Here is a 19,414-nt window from a genome sequence, read left to right as displayed (position 1 = left end):
GGAAGATCCAAAAAGGGATCAACCATTAATTAAAGAAGCCACCAGCAAAGATGGAATTAGAGATAAATTCAGTGCATTTAAACTAAATAACTGTTGATAATAATTAGACTAGTCAGCCAAAGAGATCTAGTGGTCTGATATGCTTTTAATCCCATGAAATTGATCAACTAACCTTTGCCATTTGTAAGGCAAAATTACAAAAATACTCTCTCTTTTTTGCCCTAACAAATGAATAATATTCTATTCTTCAATTTTAAAAAAAGAAATTAAGTCAACCCAATTGTTAGATTTGCAAAATTGACCAAGGGCATTGTTCCTTGTCCTCTTCAGTTTATAACATACTCATCAAACCAAGGGGACAAAATCCTCCTATGAAGTTCAGTGCCTTCAATTAACACATCTAGCCTCCTTGCTATAGAACATAAATCAGATATAATTAATTAAGTTGTAAAAATCATCATCAAGCTCAAAATCAAAATTTTTATACTGCTTTACTGCATCTTCAAACAATTCAACTTTTGAAACACTTCAAACAAAATGGGTCTTAATTAACCAAGGGAAATCTGCTACCAGTAGATAAATGTAATTCCACTGGAAATGGTCAGAAAATGGAAGTGATTCAACCATGAGAGCCAAATTTTGAGAAATGGCCATAAAATTTATAACAGAACTGCCTACTTTTGACAAAAAAGTAGTTAGTTCACCAGGATAATCTCCTGTAGTTTGACAATTAAGAAGAATAAAATCATGTTCAATCAATCATCGCAAAAACTGTCTACTGGCCATATCAACCTTTAAGTCCCTTGACCGTCTAACATCAAAAATGTTGGGTGAAGCTATGTTCAAATATGAATCAAATTCTTCACCAATATGGCCATTAAAATCACCCATTATTACAACTCCATCATAATGCAAAGACCAAGAAGTCAAAATAGAAGAAAACAAATTGGGGCATAATGCTGCCTTAATGAACTAACATATATTACAAGCACCAAGATTCTGTTAGGATCAGATGCTAAGAAATGTGTTAAGCCAAGCACCATTAAATTAAGGCAAGATTCCAGTAACTCAAAATGCCCTCTAGCCCCATCAAAAAAGAACAAAATTCTACCATGGGGCCTATCCAGTCCCAATGGCTTTTCAACTAGAACCATAATAATACTTCCACTTGTCTGGTAGAGACTTACCAAAGAAATTTCCATCCATCAAAACCATCCAAGTCTCAACAAGGACCAAACAAATTAAATCTGATCTATTAGTCATATAACCCAACAATAAATGCTTAGTTCTAAACCCACAACAATTCCAAAATACCAGAGTCCAAATGACAATCTGAACTACCAGTAGAATGAACCGGATGTGAATAAATTGGGAGACTCAGAGCCTTTTCTCATATGAAAAGGAAAATTCAAAATAAAAAAAAGCAGGAACTTCTATTAATCAATGTCCCAAAATAGAATAAGTAAATCTCTTGTCATGTAAACATCATCATGCAAATAACATGGCGACCAGCCTCACGAATAATAGGTAACCAAATTTTTGCAACATACACATGAATTAAATGATAGATCCAGCACCAACTTAAACTTCACCAATCTTTCCCTACCCACCTGTTGAGTTTTCATTCTAAATTTTTGCAATAATTTCAATATTTCCAAGATGTCAACTGTATACAGTAAAATTTTGAGTTCTGCCCAGAAAACAGGAAATACCAACTACATTTTGCTCTGATAGATCAACTGCATCCAATTCGTTAAACAATAGGTTAACTATATGTTCTTGGATATCCAATTCATGTGGAATACTATGGTTAAACCACATCAAATTGTTCTTTTGGAAGCATTGACCTGTCTATAATAGGAAAAAGAATGCAACTCACTGATGTTATCCAAAGGAAATTGTTCATGCTATTCCAACTTATCTAAATGCAAACACACTTTAAAAAGATCACTTTCCAGTTTTCTTACCAAGGACAAAGTTGACTGGTTAGCCAATTCTAAATTAGCAAGCTTATCTTTGATACAGTTTAACTGCAGCACAACTCTGCCTAATGTTGATTCCAAATACTGTTGTAAGGATAACATTCCCTCTTTATCAATGTCTGAAGAAGATTGTCTCTTAAAATGATGTTCCAGCTTTGGATATTTAGCTCTTGGGTTGCTTGGTGAATGATGATGCTTAATTCCTTTCTGATCATCTCAGCTCTGTTTAAACCCTTCTGGGAAAGTATTTGGAATCATATCCAAGAAGATAAAGCTTGTAGTAACACAAAACAACACATAAGGACAACAAACCATGACAAAATTACATCAAATCAAAAAAAAATTTATAATTTACAATACAATAGTAATAGCAATATCTCACACAAAATGTTACCAGTAGTGATGACTGCTCAACAGCATCTCCCAATATATATAAAATATTTACAAGTGTTTCTTATAATAATGTTTTTAAATTTAAACTTAATGTGTGTTTTAATACAGGTAAATATTACAAAAAACTTTTTAATATGCACAACATACAGTGAAACCTGCTAATATGACCACTTTGATATGGTCCTTTCAGTGGTTTCACTATAATATGCTTCTTTTTCTTCTATAAACTTAAGGAATCCTGTCAACATATTTGCAGACCCACAGAGATATGTGGATCACACATTGTTGAGAATTCTGTTATCCAAAATTAACTCAAAATATCTGAATATGAAAATTTCTACTGATCAGCACTACACCCTGCATGAAAATTTTCAGTGTTTTCAGATAATAGTTTCAATAATATCAGATAAGGAAAGTAGTTAAGTATTTCAGAAGGGATAGATTGATGGGAAAAGGCAATTCAACACTTGTACAGTACAATCTGCAAAGGAGGGATGCCTCCCAGGGATTTTCTACAGGAAGCTGACCCTATTGGAAAACTCCATGTGGCCAGCCTGTTGATGAGATGCAAACCTGCAACAAACTTCTAGTGTTTTATCCACTCAGCCATTTATGGGCTAAGCATATAAAGAAACAAGTATTAATTACCAGGGCACAGACCCAGCTTGTATTGTTTTAAAATTTAAGTAATTTTAAAAAAGTATAATGTTTTAATAAAATTATTTAAATTGAAAATGTATGTAATTTTTCCTATTAACTTTAGTTAAAATAATTTAACTTAAATAATGTAAAAGTGTGTTTTAGAAGTTAGACAAAATGGCCATGGTACAAAAATAATTTCAATAATATAAAAATTATATTGCCAAATCTGAAGTTTTCCTTTTTAAAGTATTTTTTGGTGTTCATTACTTGTTCATCCTTAATTGAAATTTTATAAAAATTCCTTCTGAAATCATCATCATAAATAAATTTTTATTAATTTTGCATTTTTGGATGTCAAAAAGTCCATTAATTTCTGTCTGTGCTAAAAATAAAAACAATCATTCATGGCACTGATTTCAATTTCATTTCTATTGATCAACATATTACATCAAATTTACAGTATCTGTATAATTGTATATGCTATCCTATGATGACAATGACTTGTGCTTAAATTAAAACGTTCTTTTAATCTTAAACATTTTAATATTAACTTATGAATTTAGTGTTATATGACAAATTGAATGGTAAGCTTATTTAATCATATGTATGATTTAATTTGAATTTTCCTAACTATGTAATATTAATTATTAATTGTTTCATAAATTATGGTTTTATTTTGTGCGCAATAATCTTTGGGAAAATTTTGTATGTTTAAGAGAAATTTTGGGTCCTAAAATATTCTGCACCCATTTTCATAAGTTTCATTGCATTGCATTACTTCTTGTCGCCTGCAGACGGCTTAGTCAACCATATTGTAAGAAAAGAAATCAACAAAGCAGTTAAGGAAACAAATTCCATGACTTTTTCCAAACCCTAACAAAAATCCCTGATTTTTCAGGTGCATAGGAACCCTGTATATATAAACCAGCATTATTTCACATAATTTTCAAATTATTTTCATTCAATAATAATTCAAATAGATTAAACAATGAAGAAAATTTAGATTTCATAAATTCAGATTCATAACAAACTAGCATTAAAACTATCTTCTTCTCGAATTACTGGAGCTAATCACACAAATCAACACCCTTTAAACTCCAGTAACATAATTTTAATGAAAACATCAAATGAATGTTTTCAGCCTTATCCAAGGCCTGCTTCAGATTTTTAACAAAACAAATTCCAAAATGGAATACTTAGAACAAACATATTTAAAAATTTTTTTTTAAAATTTAGAACACATAACGTATATAAAAATTTAAACAATAGACAATATAAAAACATAAAATGTATAACTATCACATTTATAAGCATTTTTTAAGATGTACTGAATATCTTAAATGAATTTATATACATTAACATTGCCCGGATTTTTCATAAATGTATCTGCACACATACAATACATTTACGTTTTCAAAGTTAATACATTTGCTGGTCAGGCTGGCCTTATATATTTCTAAGGCTTACAGGTTCCAAATATGCTTCATTTGAGAGACCTGCCTAATTTAAAATTTTATATTTTATAAAAATTATTTTAAATTAATATTTAAAATAATTTTTTTAAATATGTTTGTTCTAAGCATTCCATTTTGGAATTTGTTTTGTTAAAAACCTGGATAAGGCAAAATTGTTTGTTCAATGTTTCCATTAAAATTATGTTACTGGTGTTTAAAGATTCTTGACTTGTGTAATTAGCATTAAATATCCAAATCTATTCTTAAAAGTAAATTTTTTTATTTGACATAAAAAATATCTATTGTTAATCAAAGATCTATTAATAGTTGCAATACCTGGTTGAACCATTGTTCCACAATGAGGAGGAATTCCTCCAAATGGAGGCATTGGGAATGCTGGTGGAACTGGACCTGGACCAAAATGAGGAGGCATTCCCATTGCTGGTGGCATACAGGGAGCAGGTGGTAACATCATTGGAGGTGGTCTAGTTGTATCAGGTCCTGGAGGAGGCCTACCTGGAGATCCAAATCCAGGAGGCATTGTTGGTGGTGTCATCTAAAAAATATATCTTTATTTAAAAAATTATATATGTTTAAAATAAATATTTAATAACAACAAACTTTTCCTTTTTTGAATTATTATATATTTTATTAAATAATTTTCTCACTCTTCTTAATCTAAGTATAGAATAAAGAAAGAAACACATTAAAAAAGAACTGAAAATTAATTGTTAATATATCAGTCATTATATACAGGATTCAAACTGTATATCCTATTCAAGGCTACATCTGCAGCTTTTACAGTTTACATTTTACAGATGATTGGTTTAATTGTTCTTAAATATATGTTAATTTTAAAATAATTATAATTTGAATTACAGTAGTTTGAAATATTGTAGTTTCCTAAAAATATTCTAAATACAGCATAGGGCCTGCTAACCAAATGTAAACTATTTTTAGTAATTATTAAAGGCAGTAAAAACAACTGCCATATGTTTAAATCAACTTACTGCTGAACATTAAACTAAATTTCCAAGTTTGAATCCTTTGGTATTTGGTTACAGTTTGTATCTTTTTATCTTTAATTATTAGCAAAAATAGTTTAGTCACATTTTATAAAATTTTTATAATTGATTGGATCTGCTATTTCATCTTTATCAAGCACACATTACACAGTCTTTTCACTGGGCTTTTCAGTGCATCAGATTGTGATGTTAGAAGAGTATATNAATTATAATTTGAATTACAGTAGTTTGAAATATTGTAGTTTCCTAAAAATATTCTAAATACAGCATAGGGCCTGCTAACCAAATGTAAACTATTTTTAGTAATTATTAAAGGCAGTAAAAACAACTGCCATATGTTTAAATCAACTTACTGCTGAACATTAAACTAAATTTCCAAGTTTGAATCCTTTGGTATTTGGTTACAGTTTGTATCTTTTTATCTTTAATTATTAGCAAAAATAGTTTAGTCACATTTTATAAAATTTTTATAATTGATATTCATCAACTTTAATTTTTAATTTAATTTAAACAATAATTTATTTATTTATTATTTACTATTATGTGTAAATATAAATTTATAATTGAAATTCATGTTTTATACAATAAAATGTTATTTAAGCTTATGACAAAAAATGTATTTATATTAGACAAGACAGAGATAATGATTAAATACAGATATATTAAATATGTTATAGAGATCTGAAAATATATGTGATAAAATAATAAAAAAATTAAAAAGTAAAACAAGAAAGAAGAATAAAATTTTATATAGCAATTGCAGTACCTACAGTACTAGACAGAGATAAAAGGAACACATTAGAGCAGGATACACTTAAGTAAACAATCTTCAAGAATAAAATTTGTGAGACACACAAAAGAATATACAATACTTTATAAAATAAAAACAAGAAAATTAAATACAGTAGAGCATCGATTATCCAAATCAATTGGGAACTGGGGTTGTTCGGAAAATCAATTTTTCATATAACCAATTATGTACAAAAAAATACATTATTAATATAGTATATTAGTACCGTATATCCTATGTTTAAATTTTTCTCCGTTGCGTATCGCTTCGTGTCAAATTTTTGTCAATGTTAAGTCTAATGAAAATTTTTATAATAATAATCATGGCTATTGTATAGTTAAAAATTATTTTTTTAATTTCATACAAACAAAATAAATATACTTAAAAATATAAAAACAAAAAAATTATACTTTAGAAATTAATCTAGTATCAAAAACATTTGATTCAGCACGACACAGTCTGACTGGAACACTTTCGGTTAACTGACGTTTTGGTCGATCGACGCTCTACTGTAACTTCAATAAGTGAAAAATTATTAGAAACAAATTGGAATAGAGAAAAAAATGCACAAAAAATATTCTCAGAGGGCAGTTCAGTACCATTCAAGTAATAGACAGAGAAAGACCACATACACATTGTAAAGAGAAATTTGAAGCTAGAACAGGCATTTTGCCTAATTCATGAAACAACAACAATAAAGAATTTGTGTTTTATTTGGTTTACATAATTTTTTTTTAATAATTGGTTTACACAGTTTTTATTATATTTCATTTAAACAGAAAAATTTATTAGTTTGTAAATTTACATAAGGTTACTAGAAAGGGTGATAGATACACATACACATAAATACAAACAAGTGTCACAACAGAGAACACACATTTTAATTGTACTCCAATCTTAACAGGCAGGAGAGAAATTAGATAATTACTTTCTTGTATTTTCAGTTTATATATTATTATTAAAAAAATTCATACTGATGTAATTAATATAAACATTATTTAGAAACATTTATTTAAAACTTAATTTAAATTATTAACATTGTCCTAAAATTTTTCTTTTTTAATACAAAACAATTCAATCATTCATTTTTGAAATAAATGGTATGTATTGACAAAAATCACTAAAATTTCTAGAAAAATAAAAACATACATAACCTGACTGAACAAAAAATTAAAATACAGTCTAATTGTAAAATGTATGCCATTTAACTTTAGTTCAGAGAAAACTTTCTTAAAATTTATGTTCATATGTTTTCTTATATAAAATATTTATAATATCCTTTTCTTAAAGAAATCTTCTAAATTACCAATACAGTGGCGTAGCGTGGGTGTCAGCCGCCCGGGGCAAAGGAAAATTTCACCATTCCCTTATTTAGTTATCTCAATTTAAAAGACTAAAATTCAGTTTCGTCACAGAATAAGTAATGAATAATTGTAATGAAAAATTCTGTACTAGTATTGCCACCTTTTTAAAATCGCTGACCCGGATGGCACATAAGGTTTATTCGAACAGAAGTTCCTGACACATGCGTATGTCATTTTGCAATGCAAAGAATAATGTGTAGTGCATGCTGGTTCTAAATCATTTACAGTTAGCAACTAGGGAGACTTGGGTACGAGTAATGTAAGTAACCTAGATGACTTAGCTCTATTGGATATTGGAGGTGTATGTGAATATGGTTGAATCGTACAAGCAAAAAAGAAAAAAAAGAAAAGAAAAGAAAAGTAAAAAAGGTCGACAGGTTGCACACGATATCCCCGGGTAAAATTAATAGTTCACCCAGATGGTAAGTCGATTCCCGGACTGTCTGGATGGTAACACTATTCGCCATGCTCATTTCAATCGGTCCGAATCATAGGTGCGATGAAAATATGAAATAAAATGGTTCAAATTTTTACAAGATATTATTATTATTTGTTGTGAAATTTTGCCACCCCTGTCGCCCCCACTACGCTACACCACTGTACCAATATTTCTCTAAAATAGTTAACACAGATATGTAAAAATTAAAGTTTTATTTTATTTTACTCTTTTCATTTTGAAACCATTAAACAAACATCAAAACAACAAAAAGTATCTGCTCTTAGAATTATTGGTAATTTCTTTGTTGGATCATCCACATCAAGATTTACTATATTCAAATTTTATTAATATGAATAAAAAAATTTATATATACATACTGCATATGGTGGTGGTGGAGGCATCATCATTGGATGTGTAAGAGGAATAGTGTGACCTGGAGCAGGGTTAGGACTATTTGAAGCCTGTTTAAAACAAATTAACTTCTAAGAAAATAAAATAAATATTTAAAATTTGAATGCAATGAAACTCTGTTACTACATTCCAATGTTAATTGGATATGCACACACCAAACAAAAATTACAATTTAGGTTACTAAACAGATAATAAATAAATAAGAAAATAAATGTATAAAAAAATGCTAAATAAAATAATTATTCTTTTAAAATATTTTGTTTGATTTCAAATAAAATTGCACAATTCAATATGTTTATGATAAGTATTTTAGTTGAATAAACTCAGTCATAAAAATTCTCAATTTAATTTGTATATCTTTTCAAAGTAAAGTTGCAACCTAAAACTTATCAATTATAAAATAAATGTTTTTAATCATTCAAATTCATATGCAGTTATTTGAATTTGGTATAACAAAAAACAACTTCCAAAAGGAATATAAATTTTACACAAAAAAGCATATTTTATGTTTCTATTAAAATAAAGTATATTTTTGTATTCAAAACCTATAAGAGACCATTTAATTGGTATAAAAATTAATGTCTTAAGATGATGTAATTTTCTTACTATTTTTTAAAAAATATATTCAATTTTTAACAAGAATATATTCATTCAAATTGTATTCACTAATTTCTTATTAAAATGAAGAAGGTAAGATTGCACAATTTCTAATTTTAAACTATTCAAAAGTTTTTAAAATATATTTTCTAATTGAATAACTATCAAATAAAATCAATTAAATAAAGAAAATATATGTTAATTTATGAATTCAGAATTGAAGCAGAATTGACAAATAGTAAAATTTAAATCCTAAGAAAATTATGATTCTGACAGACTGTTATTTCATATTTCCAAGTTAGTTAAGGAATTTCTAAAAATGAACTTGCTAGTTAAATTTTAAAATAATTGTTTAAATGAAAATATTTATAAAAAATATAACAAATTTATACAAAAATGATGTAACAATTTTAAATTATTTTTATGTAAATAAAAAATATAACATATCACTATAAAAACAGTTTTAGTATAGAGTGGGTGAGAAGTCATTTTATTTTAACCTCAAGTTTTAGTTTGTATCAAGTGGATCCAGTGATTCACTATTCATAGTGCTGTGTGCTATGAAAATTCAAAATTGATTTTGAATATACTGTATAATGGCTGAGAATATGGTAATTTCTCACCTACTCTATATCCAGTATTTTCAGGGATAAAAAAATTCTATATAAAGATAATTATAATGTTTTAATAGTAAATTAACTTTCAATAATAGTAATAAACATATAAGATTTTTCTTACGAATTTAAAAAATAAAACTTCTAAGTTCAGAAAACCAAAATAAGGTTGCATGAAGTAGATGACCAAAATATTTTTTATCCAGTAATCTTTTTGGACATTCGATGGCATCCTCAGCTTGCAAATAATACAAATTTAAAACATTTACACTAAGTAATTCAAATTGTATTGTTTCAGAAAAATATACCATTCTTTATGATTGAGAATGTACACAGACTGGCCAAAAATATTAAATAAAAATTTCCTGAACTTAGAACTTTGGTCTCTTAAATTATAACACAATATCTAGTTTCACTCATTTTCATGACTTGTGAAGAATATACTATATATTTTTATTTTGTAGTGATGCTAAAACTATATAATTTCTTTATTAAAAGTAATAATTTAAAAAAAAAAAAAAAAAACAGAGTACCTAAAAATGTTTGATATAAAAGATAAAAATTTCATGTAACGAATAAAATAATGATGACCACATAAAAAGTTTAATTTATATTATATTAAATAAAGTTTTGCATCCTCTTATGTTCATCTTCAGACAACAAAACTAAAAGCAGTAGGATTTAATCAATCTCTTTATATATCTATTAGAAACATTTAAAATAAAACTTTAATATTGAAAATTTGTACAGTACTATGTTATGCATGTTATACATTGAAAACAGTTTAACAAAGTTATGCATAAACTGTTTTCAATACTACATAAATAATTTACTAGCAATGTATATAATTCTCAAAATTTATAAAAATACACACTATTGATGTTGTCAGAGTAATCACATAGAATTGGCTACACAGATTTATGACAATGGTATGCATTTCAGACAGGTTGTCTGTCCCTCTTCAGCCATATTTCTTAAAATTTCATAGGTTTACAGGCCTCTACAAAAATACAAGCAGTTTTTCATTACAAACATTTGGGTTTATAATTAAAATAGTTCAAAATTACATTTTTATATATACTTAAAAGGTACATTCTATTTTGTTGCTGATGTGTGGATAATTTCATTTTCAGGATTTTTTACAATGTTATATTCTGTTTTATGTATCAATAGCAACCAGAGATTAAAATTGTTGCTTAATAAAATTAATTGTGAAGTAAATACTATGGTAACAAACATAATACAAAGTTATAAACAAGATTACAGTTACGAAGTAAGAGTTGTTTTAAGAAAGGTTATGTACATTTTTGCAGTCAGTCAGCTTGTAAAAACAATGATCTCTACTACAGAAGCAATGCCACTATAGGGTGGTATCAGGTTTTGATGATATAAGTATTACTTGCTGTTTAATAGGTAGGTTTCAGATGTTTATGGTGCCAGATGATATCTAGTTGTACCAGTGTTATCGTTTATTCTTATGTTATCATGGATTTTGATCATTTCTAAATGTTTGTATAATTTGCATTTGGTAGTATTTCTTTCAGATTTTAGTATTTTTAACAAATCTTTATTAATATTGCAATTATGGAATACACAGTGTTTAGTAACAGCAGAGTTTTCAAAATTGTACTTTATAGCATTAATGTATTCTTTAAAGTGTATTTTTAATTTTCTTTTTGTTTTACCAACATAAGTGTGGTTACAACTACAGGAAAACTTATAAACCAACATTTCTCCAAAATGTTGATAATAGTATTATTGTCACTTAATCTTTTTTGGATTGTGTTTGTGTAGGCTGGTACAATACATATATTAAATTCTTTTTATTTTGGATATTTTTGAAAACGTTTTTGACATATGGAACATTACAGGATTTTGCTGGCAAACTAATGTTTTGAATTATGTTTGGTGTTCTATTATCTAATCTATCTAGCTATTTTAATAAGGTGGTTTCGGATAATTATTTAACAAAAATAGTTTGATAATTTCATTTATTTTGGAAGTTTGATCTATGATATCTATAGTTCTATTTTTAATTTTATTGATAAACAAGTTGATTATGTTTTTCTTTATGTATAAAGGGATCTCTGAGTTGTAACATATAACTTTTTAACATTTCATTATTTAATAAATCTATTAATTTTAATTCTATTGTTTAGTCTAATGATTGAAATGTCCAAGAAGGGTAATTGGTGGCTTTCTTTTTGAGTTCTAATTCAAATTTTATATTTTCTCCAGGTTATTGATATATTTCAAAAATTGATTGATTTCAATTTTGGTGCTGTCATAAATGAGTAAGCAATTGTCCACGTAAAAGTAAAAGCCTAAAATTCCTGGATTCTTTACAATATTTTCATTAATTATATCACCAAAACTGGATACCACCCTATAGTAGCATTGCTTCTGTAGCAGAGATCATTGTTTGTACAAGCTGATTGACTGCAAAAATGTATGTAACCTTTCTTAAAACAGCTCTTACTTTATAACTGTAATCTTGTTTATAACTTTGCATTATGTTTGTTACCATAGTATTTACCAGCCCAAAGTGGGACTCGAACCTGCTTACTGTGTAGATGCGTTGCCAATTACGCATAATATTTACTTCACAATTAATTTTATTAAGCAACAATTTTAATCTCTGGTTGCTATTGATACAGAAAACAGAATATAACATTGTGAAAATCCTGAAAATGAAATCATCCACACATCAGCAACAAAATAGAATGTACAGTACCTTTTAAGTATGTAAAAAAATGTAATTTTGAACTATTTTAATCATAAACCCAATTGTTTGTAATGAAAAACTGCTTGTATTTTGTAGAGACCTGTAAACCTATGAAATTTTAAGAAATACGGCTGAACAGGGACAGACAACCTGTCCGAAATACATACCATCGTCATAATAAACCTGTGTTTACCCACTTGTGATTACTGTGTGATTACTCTGTCAATAGTGTGTAATAAGTCCTCCATAAAACTAATATTTTTTTCAAAATTTGTCCCTTATCAATTATATTTATCTTCATTAAAAATTAAAACACAATTTTGTTTAAGTTATAAATATTCAACTGAATTTATTTCATACATACAGCAGTAAATATTTATTACTATCAATTTATGTGAAATTTCAAAAGAATTTTAATTGGTTTATATATGCATTAATATTTCAAATAATCATCAAGTAACATCAAAATAATTAATTCAATTTACAATAAATGTAATTTTTCAAAAGTTCTGTTATTTCTNAACAATCCCCATTTCTCACCTCAGGGAAGTCAAAACAGTTGGGTGCTAATGACTTTGTGAAAGGGAAAAAGTTCTACACTTAGAAACTTCGAAAGAAGGGATTTGGCCTGTACTTTCCGCGGGCCGCATAAACATTGATAGGGGGCCGTATGTGGCCCGCGGGCCGCAGGTTGTGCACCCCTGTTTAATGTAAGGAAAATTTTAAAATAATTTTTTAAAACTTTGTTAACTAACAAGTTATAAAAATAATACAAATGTCATGAAATAGGTAATGTTAGCCACTCTATTTCTGTGCATTTCCAATTTCAAACTCACCAACTGTTAACTAGATAAGTTGTCCTTGTATTCTTTAGCAGTTGACACATTCCATGAAATTTGTATCTAAAGAATAAAAGGATTCCGTGGAAGTGAAGTGAGGATAAGTTTGGCCTGAATAAAAGGATTCCTTATCCAGTTATCATTTGGTATATTTGAAATTTGTTTCCTATGGAGTTTGTGGAAGAAGATATTTAAATGTTAAAAAGGAGTTTAAATTAAATGATTTTTACTGAGAAAGCTCATTTGAACTGATGTGAATGTTGAATAACACAGCCAAAAAAATGAACCATGTAGTTAACCTGTGATGACTGCTAATTTGTTTGGATCACAAATTTAAGAAATTATTGATGATAAGATATTATATGTTAACATTTTTACCATACAATTCTAATTCCTTGACAAAGCAAATATTTTTCAGAATAATAGTAGCAAATAAAATTAATGTGCATAAGCCTATAAAAAATGTATTTAATATTATTAAACTAAAACCACAAATTCGTAAAGAAAAGTATGCTAAATTTAATTCTTGCAAGAAAAAAACAAAGTTTCTTGAACTGAAAACATACTATGAAATAACAGTCAAACACAATTTTAACAAATTAAACTTTTGCTTAAAATTAATAAAATTTATCTGGTGTGCACACATACCAAATGCAATAAAAACAGATCATGAAGTTTTAAATTATAACTTTACATAAAAAAATGTTTAGATTTAAACATTACATTTTAATTTTTTGCTTTTTTTTAAAGTATTACCTGATTTTTCTTTTTTAATCATAGAAAATGCATTAACAAAGTTTCATTGTGTATTATATAAACATTAAATATCTTATCAAATCTACCATTAAAAATTAAATAATATGGGGTACCATGTCATTTAACTTTCAATATATATTGGAATTCATGAATTTTTAAATCAATGGCATTATTTCATTGTGAGAGAATATAAATCTGTTCAAAATTGATAGGAAATACAATTTACAATTTATATTTGAATAATATTCAAGTAAATTGATCAATGTATATATATGATTTAACTGAAATACTTCTAATAAGTAAATAAATAATGAACTGTTTGATATAAAATCTTCTAATTACTATATTATTTAATAACACATACAGCATATGCTTAAAATTATTTCAGTTTTTCATAACATTATAATCATGAAAAAAATAAAAATTAAAACAAAAAATAACTGAATGAAATTTAAAACTTGATTGATAAGATTCCTCTTGTTTTAATTAATATGGATAGGTTTAATTATGACATCAAGTTGTACATGCCTGAATGTATCCATATCCTAGACTTATTTACTGTCTCTTAAAATGATTTAATTATTTAGTTAAGTATTAGTCAGACATCACTTATGAAGGTATCATATATATACAGGATGAGTCAAAATTATGTGAACAATCTTAATTTTTAATTAAACATTATTAATAAAACATCTTAATTTTGTTTCATTTTCTATTCCGATTGATCACGACGGACTGTTGTTATGGCTCCCCAATCTCCAGTGTTCTGGCACTAAATTGTACTGTTGAACATTGGTTTGAGTGCATTAATCATGCTGGTGGTCAGGTTGAGATTCTGAATAATGCAAACTTTGAGTAAATGCTTTCTCTCAAATAGTGTTCACATAATTTTGACTCACCCTGTATATAACTAAAATTTCTTAAATGAAATGTAATATAATGAAATGAAGTTTTTAATATAATTATGATCTATTTCAAGTTCCAGTCTTATCATATACATATATTTTTCAAATTTTGAATGTATTCATTTATAAAACTTAAAATTTTTATATTTTCCTAATATATACTCCATATTCTTTAATTTTTTATGATATTTTTGAAACAATATTACATACAATGAATCATTTTGATTTTAATCATGCATTATTCTGATTTAAAAAATTATAACTTATTACCAAGTTATCCTAATTTTGATGAAACAGATTTTTCAGATTACTTCAAAAACACCTTATTAACTTCAAATTTCTGAATAATTGTATGAATCCTAATTTGTTATACAGAATGAATTTTAGGTAATCTTATTATCTTAACAGTACATTTAAAACTGAGAATTGTTTTTATGCTAGCATAATTTCATTTATTAATAATATATTTATATTGAAATTACATTATCAAAAATTATTATTTTGTGATAATGTAATTTTTTTTTATTAGTTTATTACAATTAATTTGACAAACAAGATATAAATTTACAAGAAATTTTAGCTTTAAAACTTACTGAAAAATTTATTACAAAGTTAAATTATCGTTATTTAAAGAATTTCCAAAAACTTTGTTTAACAAATTATTAGTTTTTATAATAAATTAACAATAAATTTTTTATAAATTAATGTATAATTAGTAAACCATTAATTTTAATATATACACATTCACAAACACACAGCAATAAAAAACAACTAAATATAAATATCTCTAAGCCTGATAGTTATTAAAGCCAAGTAATTGCTGGATTAATCAGGCTATATTACTGTTACTATTAATAAGAGATGGTGCCTAATGCCTATCTCAAGACCAAATTACATAACATTTAATTATTAATAGTAGCTGTAATATAGCCTGATCTAATCTGGCAATTGTTTGGCTTTAATAATAGAAATCATATTTACATATTACATGGAATAAAAATTAAGTAAAAAAATTTATAAATATTTAGAAAAGAAAACATACATTGACTATACATTATATAAATACAATATTAATCAATCTTCATGATATCTAACATACAAAATCATGGATATAAATACTGTAGTTATTAAAAATACTTCTCATATTTCAAAGATGCAAATATCTGCAATATACACGGTGTTTCAAAAAGAATCATCCAATTTAAAACAATTATATTATGAAAAGTAATGAAGATACACAATTAAGACTTCCATCCATTGCCATTCTTGCTTCACCCGCTTCCATCATCTTGCCAATATGTTTGCCAACTTTCCACCTGCCAATACCTACATTGCCAAAGACATCTCAGTGCGAAGCTCCCTCAGCCCCAGATTGCCGACTATCCAGCTGACACTGCATAGAAAACTCTACGAGCTACAAAGTGTCCCCACGAGGTAGTAACTTTTAACAATTTATATAAACTGTCTCTCGCTCTTTTAGCAGTTAAGGAGGATTAGTATATAGTTGATATGTTAGTCCACGAACAAAGTATTGAACATTATGTTGCATATATCTGTCTGTAATCTTGTATACTTTACGTTTGTTCATTGAATTGTTAATTTTTAATTGTTTAACCCACTCTTGTGTGGACTTATTAGGTGCCAACATCCTATCAACAGCTTCTCAGCCCCCCGGTCACTTGGGTACAACCATCCAGTGACAAAGAGAGTGGGTTTTACCAACTCGACGACTAGAGGGTCTGGCCCTCAACCATATTCTCACATATTAATTGCATTTTATAATAACATATAAAATTAATTACCAAATAAACATGCCCATTGTCATATTAACATTACTATTCTAAATCTCACTAATGTGGCAACCAAGGGGTATACAATTTCTGACCATAATGAATACAATGATAGAATGAATGCAAGCTCTTTATAGAAAAGGTCATATAAGTACTGTACAGTATAGTTTTAAGTGGAAATATTTAGCATCCATAGAAGGAATCAATATATTTATGAAATGATAGCAAATGTTTTATTTAAATACTGTGTTTTAACAGTAAAATTTAGGAAAAAATTAAGTGGAGGTCACTAAATTTGCAGAAGTGTCCAAGTGTCAGAAAAAGTGTAGTTAATTAAACTAATTTTTATGTTAGGTTTATTGATATTTTTCTTCCTTTAGTGTTGCGAATAATGTTGCAATGACATAGACATCATTGCTGATTTACATAGTTATATTTTTACAAAATACAATGAAATTTGGTGTAAAATTATTGGACAAATATATAAATTGCCTTTCTTCTTACAAAATTCCAAAGATAAATTTAATTTGTTGATTGTAAATAAAGATTTATTTTATTTGAATGTCATATGTCAGAAGAATGCAGCAAACTGTTCCAAAACTATAGCAACAATTCTGTTTGAAATACAGTGATGCCTCGTACAACGTACTTAATCCGTTCCAGGTGCACGTCCGTTAAGTGAAACGTCCGTTATACGAAACGCATTTTCCCATAGAAATACATGTTAAAACATATAATTCGTTCCGCAGCATAAAATAACCGTACTGTACCATAAAAAATGAAAATGGAGCAGACACCAATTATGCCGGGTAGTCAGATGTTNAAAGCACTTTTTAGTTTTCTTTATATGTCATCTTCAGATCATCAGTAGAAAAAAATATACAAACATTGTTGTTTAAAGTTAATCATGCAAGCTAAATAAAATAACAGTAAAAATCAAAATATGACCATTTACAAGATAAAAAATAAAATAATGCTTATGCTTAATCAGACCATCATCTGTTAACAGAAACTTCCATGTCAGATTAAGAGCTCTCAATCCCATCTGTTACCACTCCTCTTTGGCCATGGATTCCTTACAACTTGGCAAATTTCAAAATGTTCAAATATTTTACAAAATTATAAACTAAATATTTAAGAAATTTTCTGTGGTTTTTAATAGAAAAAATTTATGAGTCAAAAGTCTCCATACACTTGAAATTAACAGAAAATTGACAAACTTTGTTATCATAAAACTAAACAGTTAATATTTTGTTGGTCTACCTTAAAAAGAGGAAAGAAGACTGCTTTTAGTCTTCTTTCCTCTTTTTTGTATCTAACTACAATAGTAATCTACATCTTTCTCAAATCTTTGCTTGTAACAGTTTCATTTCTCAATTTATCCTTCATTATTCCTCAAACATTCAATTGGATTTATATCTAGTTATTTTGGTAGTGGATATAGTTGTTTTGGTGTTTGGTAGAGGAACCATTGCTTCAGAATTTGAGTTCTACGTTTTGGTTATTGTTTTGCTGAAACACCCAGAATTTTCACAAACCTAATTTCATTATGTTTTTGTTTAAATTTGCTTCCAGTGTTTAAATTGCCAAAACAATCAGTTTTATTCTATAAAAGCAAATTCTAACCAAAAACTGCCAAGAATACATGATGTATGTCCTTTATATTATAATTTATTAAATGATAATGCATCTCTCTGTAAAACATATATTATACAAAATTGTAATATAAATCAGTATTAACTATTATTTTATTAATGATTATATACTGTATATAGGATTTATTATAAGTCATACACCATAGGAGATTGTGCAGAGAAGCCTCAGGATCAAGTGTATTTGACCACACACATGAATTTTCTGTATGAAATTTCTGTTTGATAATATGGTAGATATGAAATGAAATGATGCATTATATAACCCAGTGGTTCTCAAAATGGATGGTGAGTAAATCTAGGAGGCTGAAAAGAAACAAGTGGGAAGCAGGAGGGCACTATAGGCAGGATACTGAACAGTGACCATAGATGAAGGTTGGGATCACTGACCACCTTTACCTTTCTGTTAAAACAGGTAAGAGGGAAAATTGCATTTAATGGTTTCCAGATGTTGAGAACAATGTACTGTATTTACCAGTAAAGACACAAAGTGTAAGTTCATAAAAAAGTTTTCCTAAGATTATTTCCAAGTCTTTCTCACACAAGGAAAATGAATTATGGGGTGTTGGGTATAACTATGGAACCAAGGGAATGGTGACTGAAGAAAGTTTGAGAATCACTGATATAATTAGTACACCATACCCTTGCCTGATGCTTTGCCTACAATCTCCTGATACTTCTCTGCACAACTTCCTATGGCACATGACATGAAAAGCACTGTAAATTCATAATTAGTAAAAATTTGCAAGACTAATTAGTATTGAAACAAAGCAGAATTATATAAAAATTTATTATGTAATGTAATATAACATTTTTATAAAGAATAAGTGGAAGAACTCTATTGACAACTCGACTACACCTTAAGTTGCTGAGAAAAATTTATTTAAACATAACTAACATTTTCTTTTCAGCCCATTCAATAGGCCATCCTCAAGTTAAATGAGAAAAAAATAATGGTGTTCTAAAAATAGAATAAATTATAAATTAAATATAAAAATGATGGAAGATAATATAATAATAATATAATTGATGATAA

At 27.5% G+C, this 19,414-nt stretch overlaps 1 protein-coding gene across 1 annotated transcript in view; it reads right to left on the bottom strand.

The window, feature by feature from the left end:
* Nucleotides 1-19,414, bottom strand: part of LOC111619446 (pre-mRNA-processing factor 40 homolog A-like) — an 89,404-nt gene that overhangs the window by 55,516 nt on the left and 14,474 nt on the right. The window contains exons 2-3 of the mRNA XM_023361151.1: nt 8,467-8,550; nt 4,808-5,027 (exon numbers count right to left, since the gene is read on the bottom strand). Of these exons, the coding sequence (XP_023216919.1) occupies nt 4,808-5,027; nt 8,467-8,550 (304 nt within the window). The remainder of the gene's footprint in view (nt 1-4,807; nt 5,028-8,466; nt 8,551-19,414) is intronic.

The sequence above is a fragment of the Centruroides sculpturatus genome, unplaced genomic scaffold (assembly GCF_000671375.1).
Source record: "Centruroides sculpturatus isolate CEXI.00-Female unplaced genomic scaffold, Cexi_2.0 scaffold107, whole genome shotgun sequence".
Taxonomy (NCBI): domain Eukaryota; kingdom Metazoa; phylum Arthropoda; class Arachnida; order Scorpiones; family Buthidae; genus Centruroides; species Centruroides sculpturatus.
The sequence above is the reverse complement of the archived record's forward strand: the minus strand, read 5'-3'. Positions and strand labels throughout refer to the sequence as shown.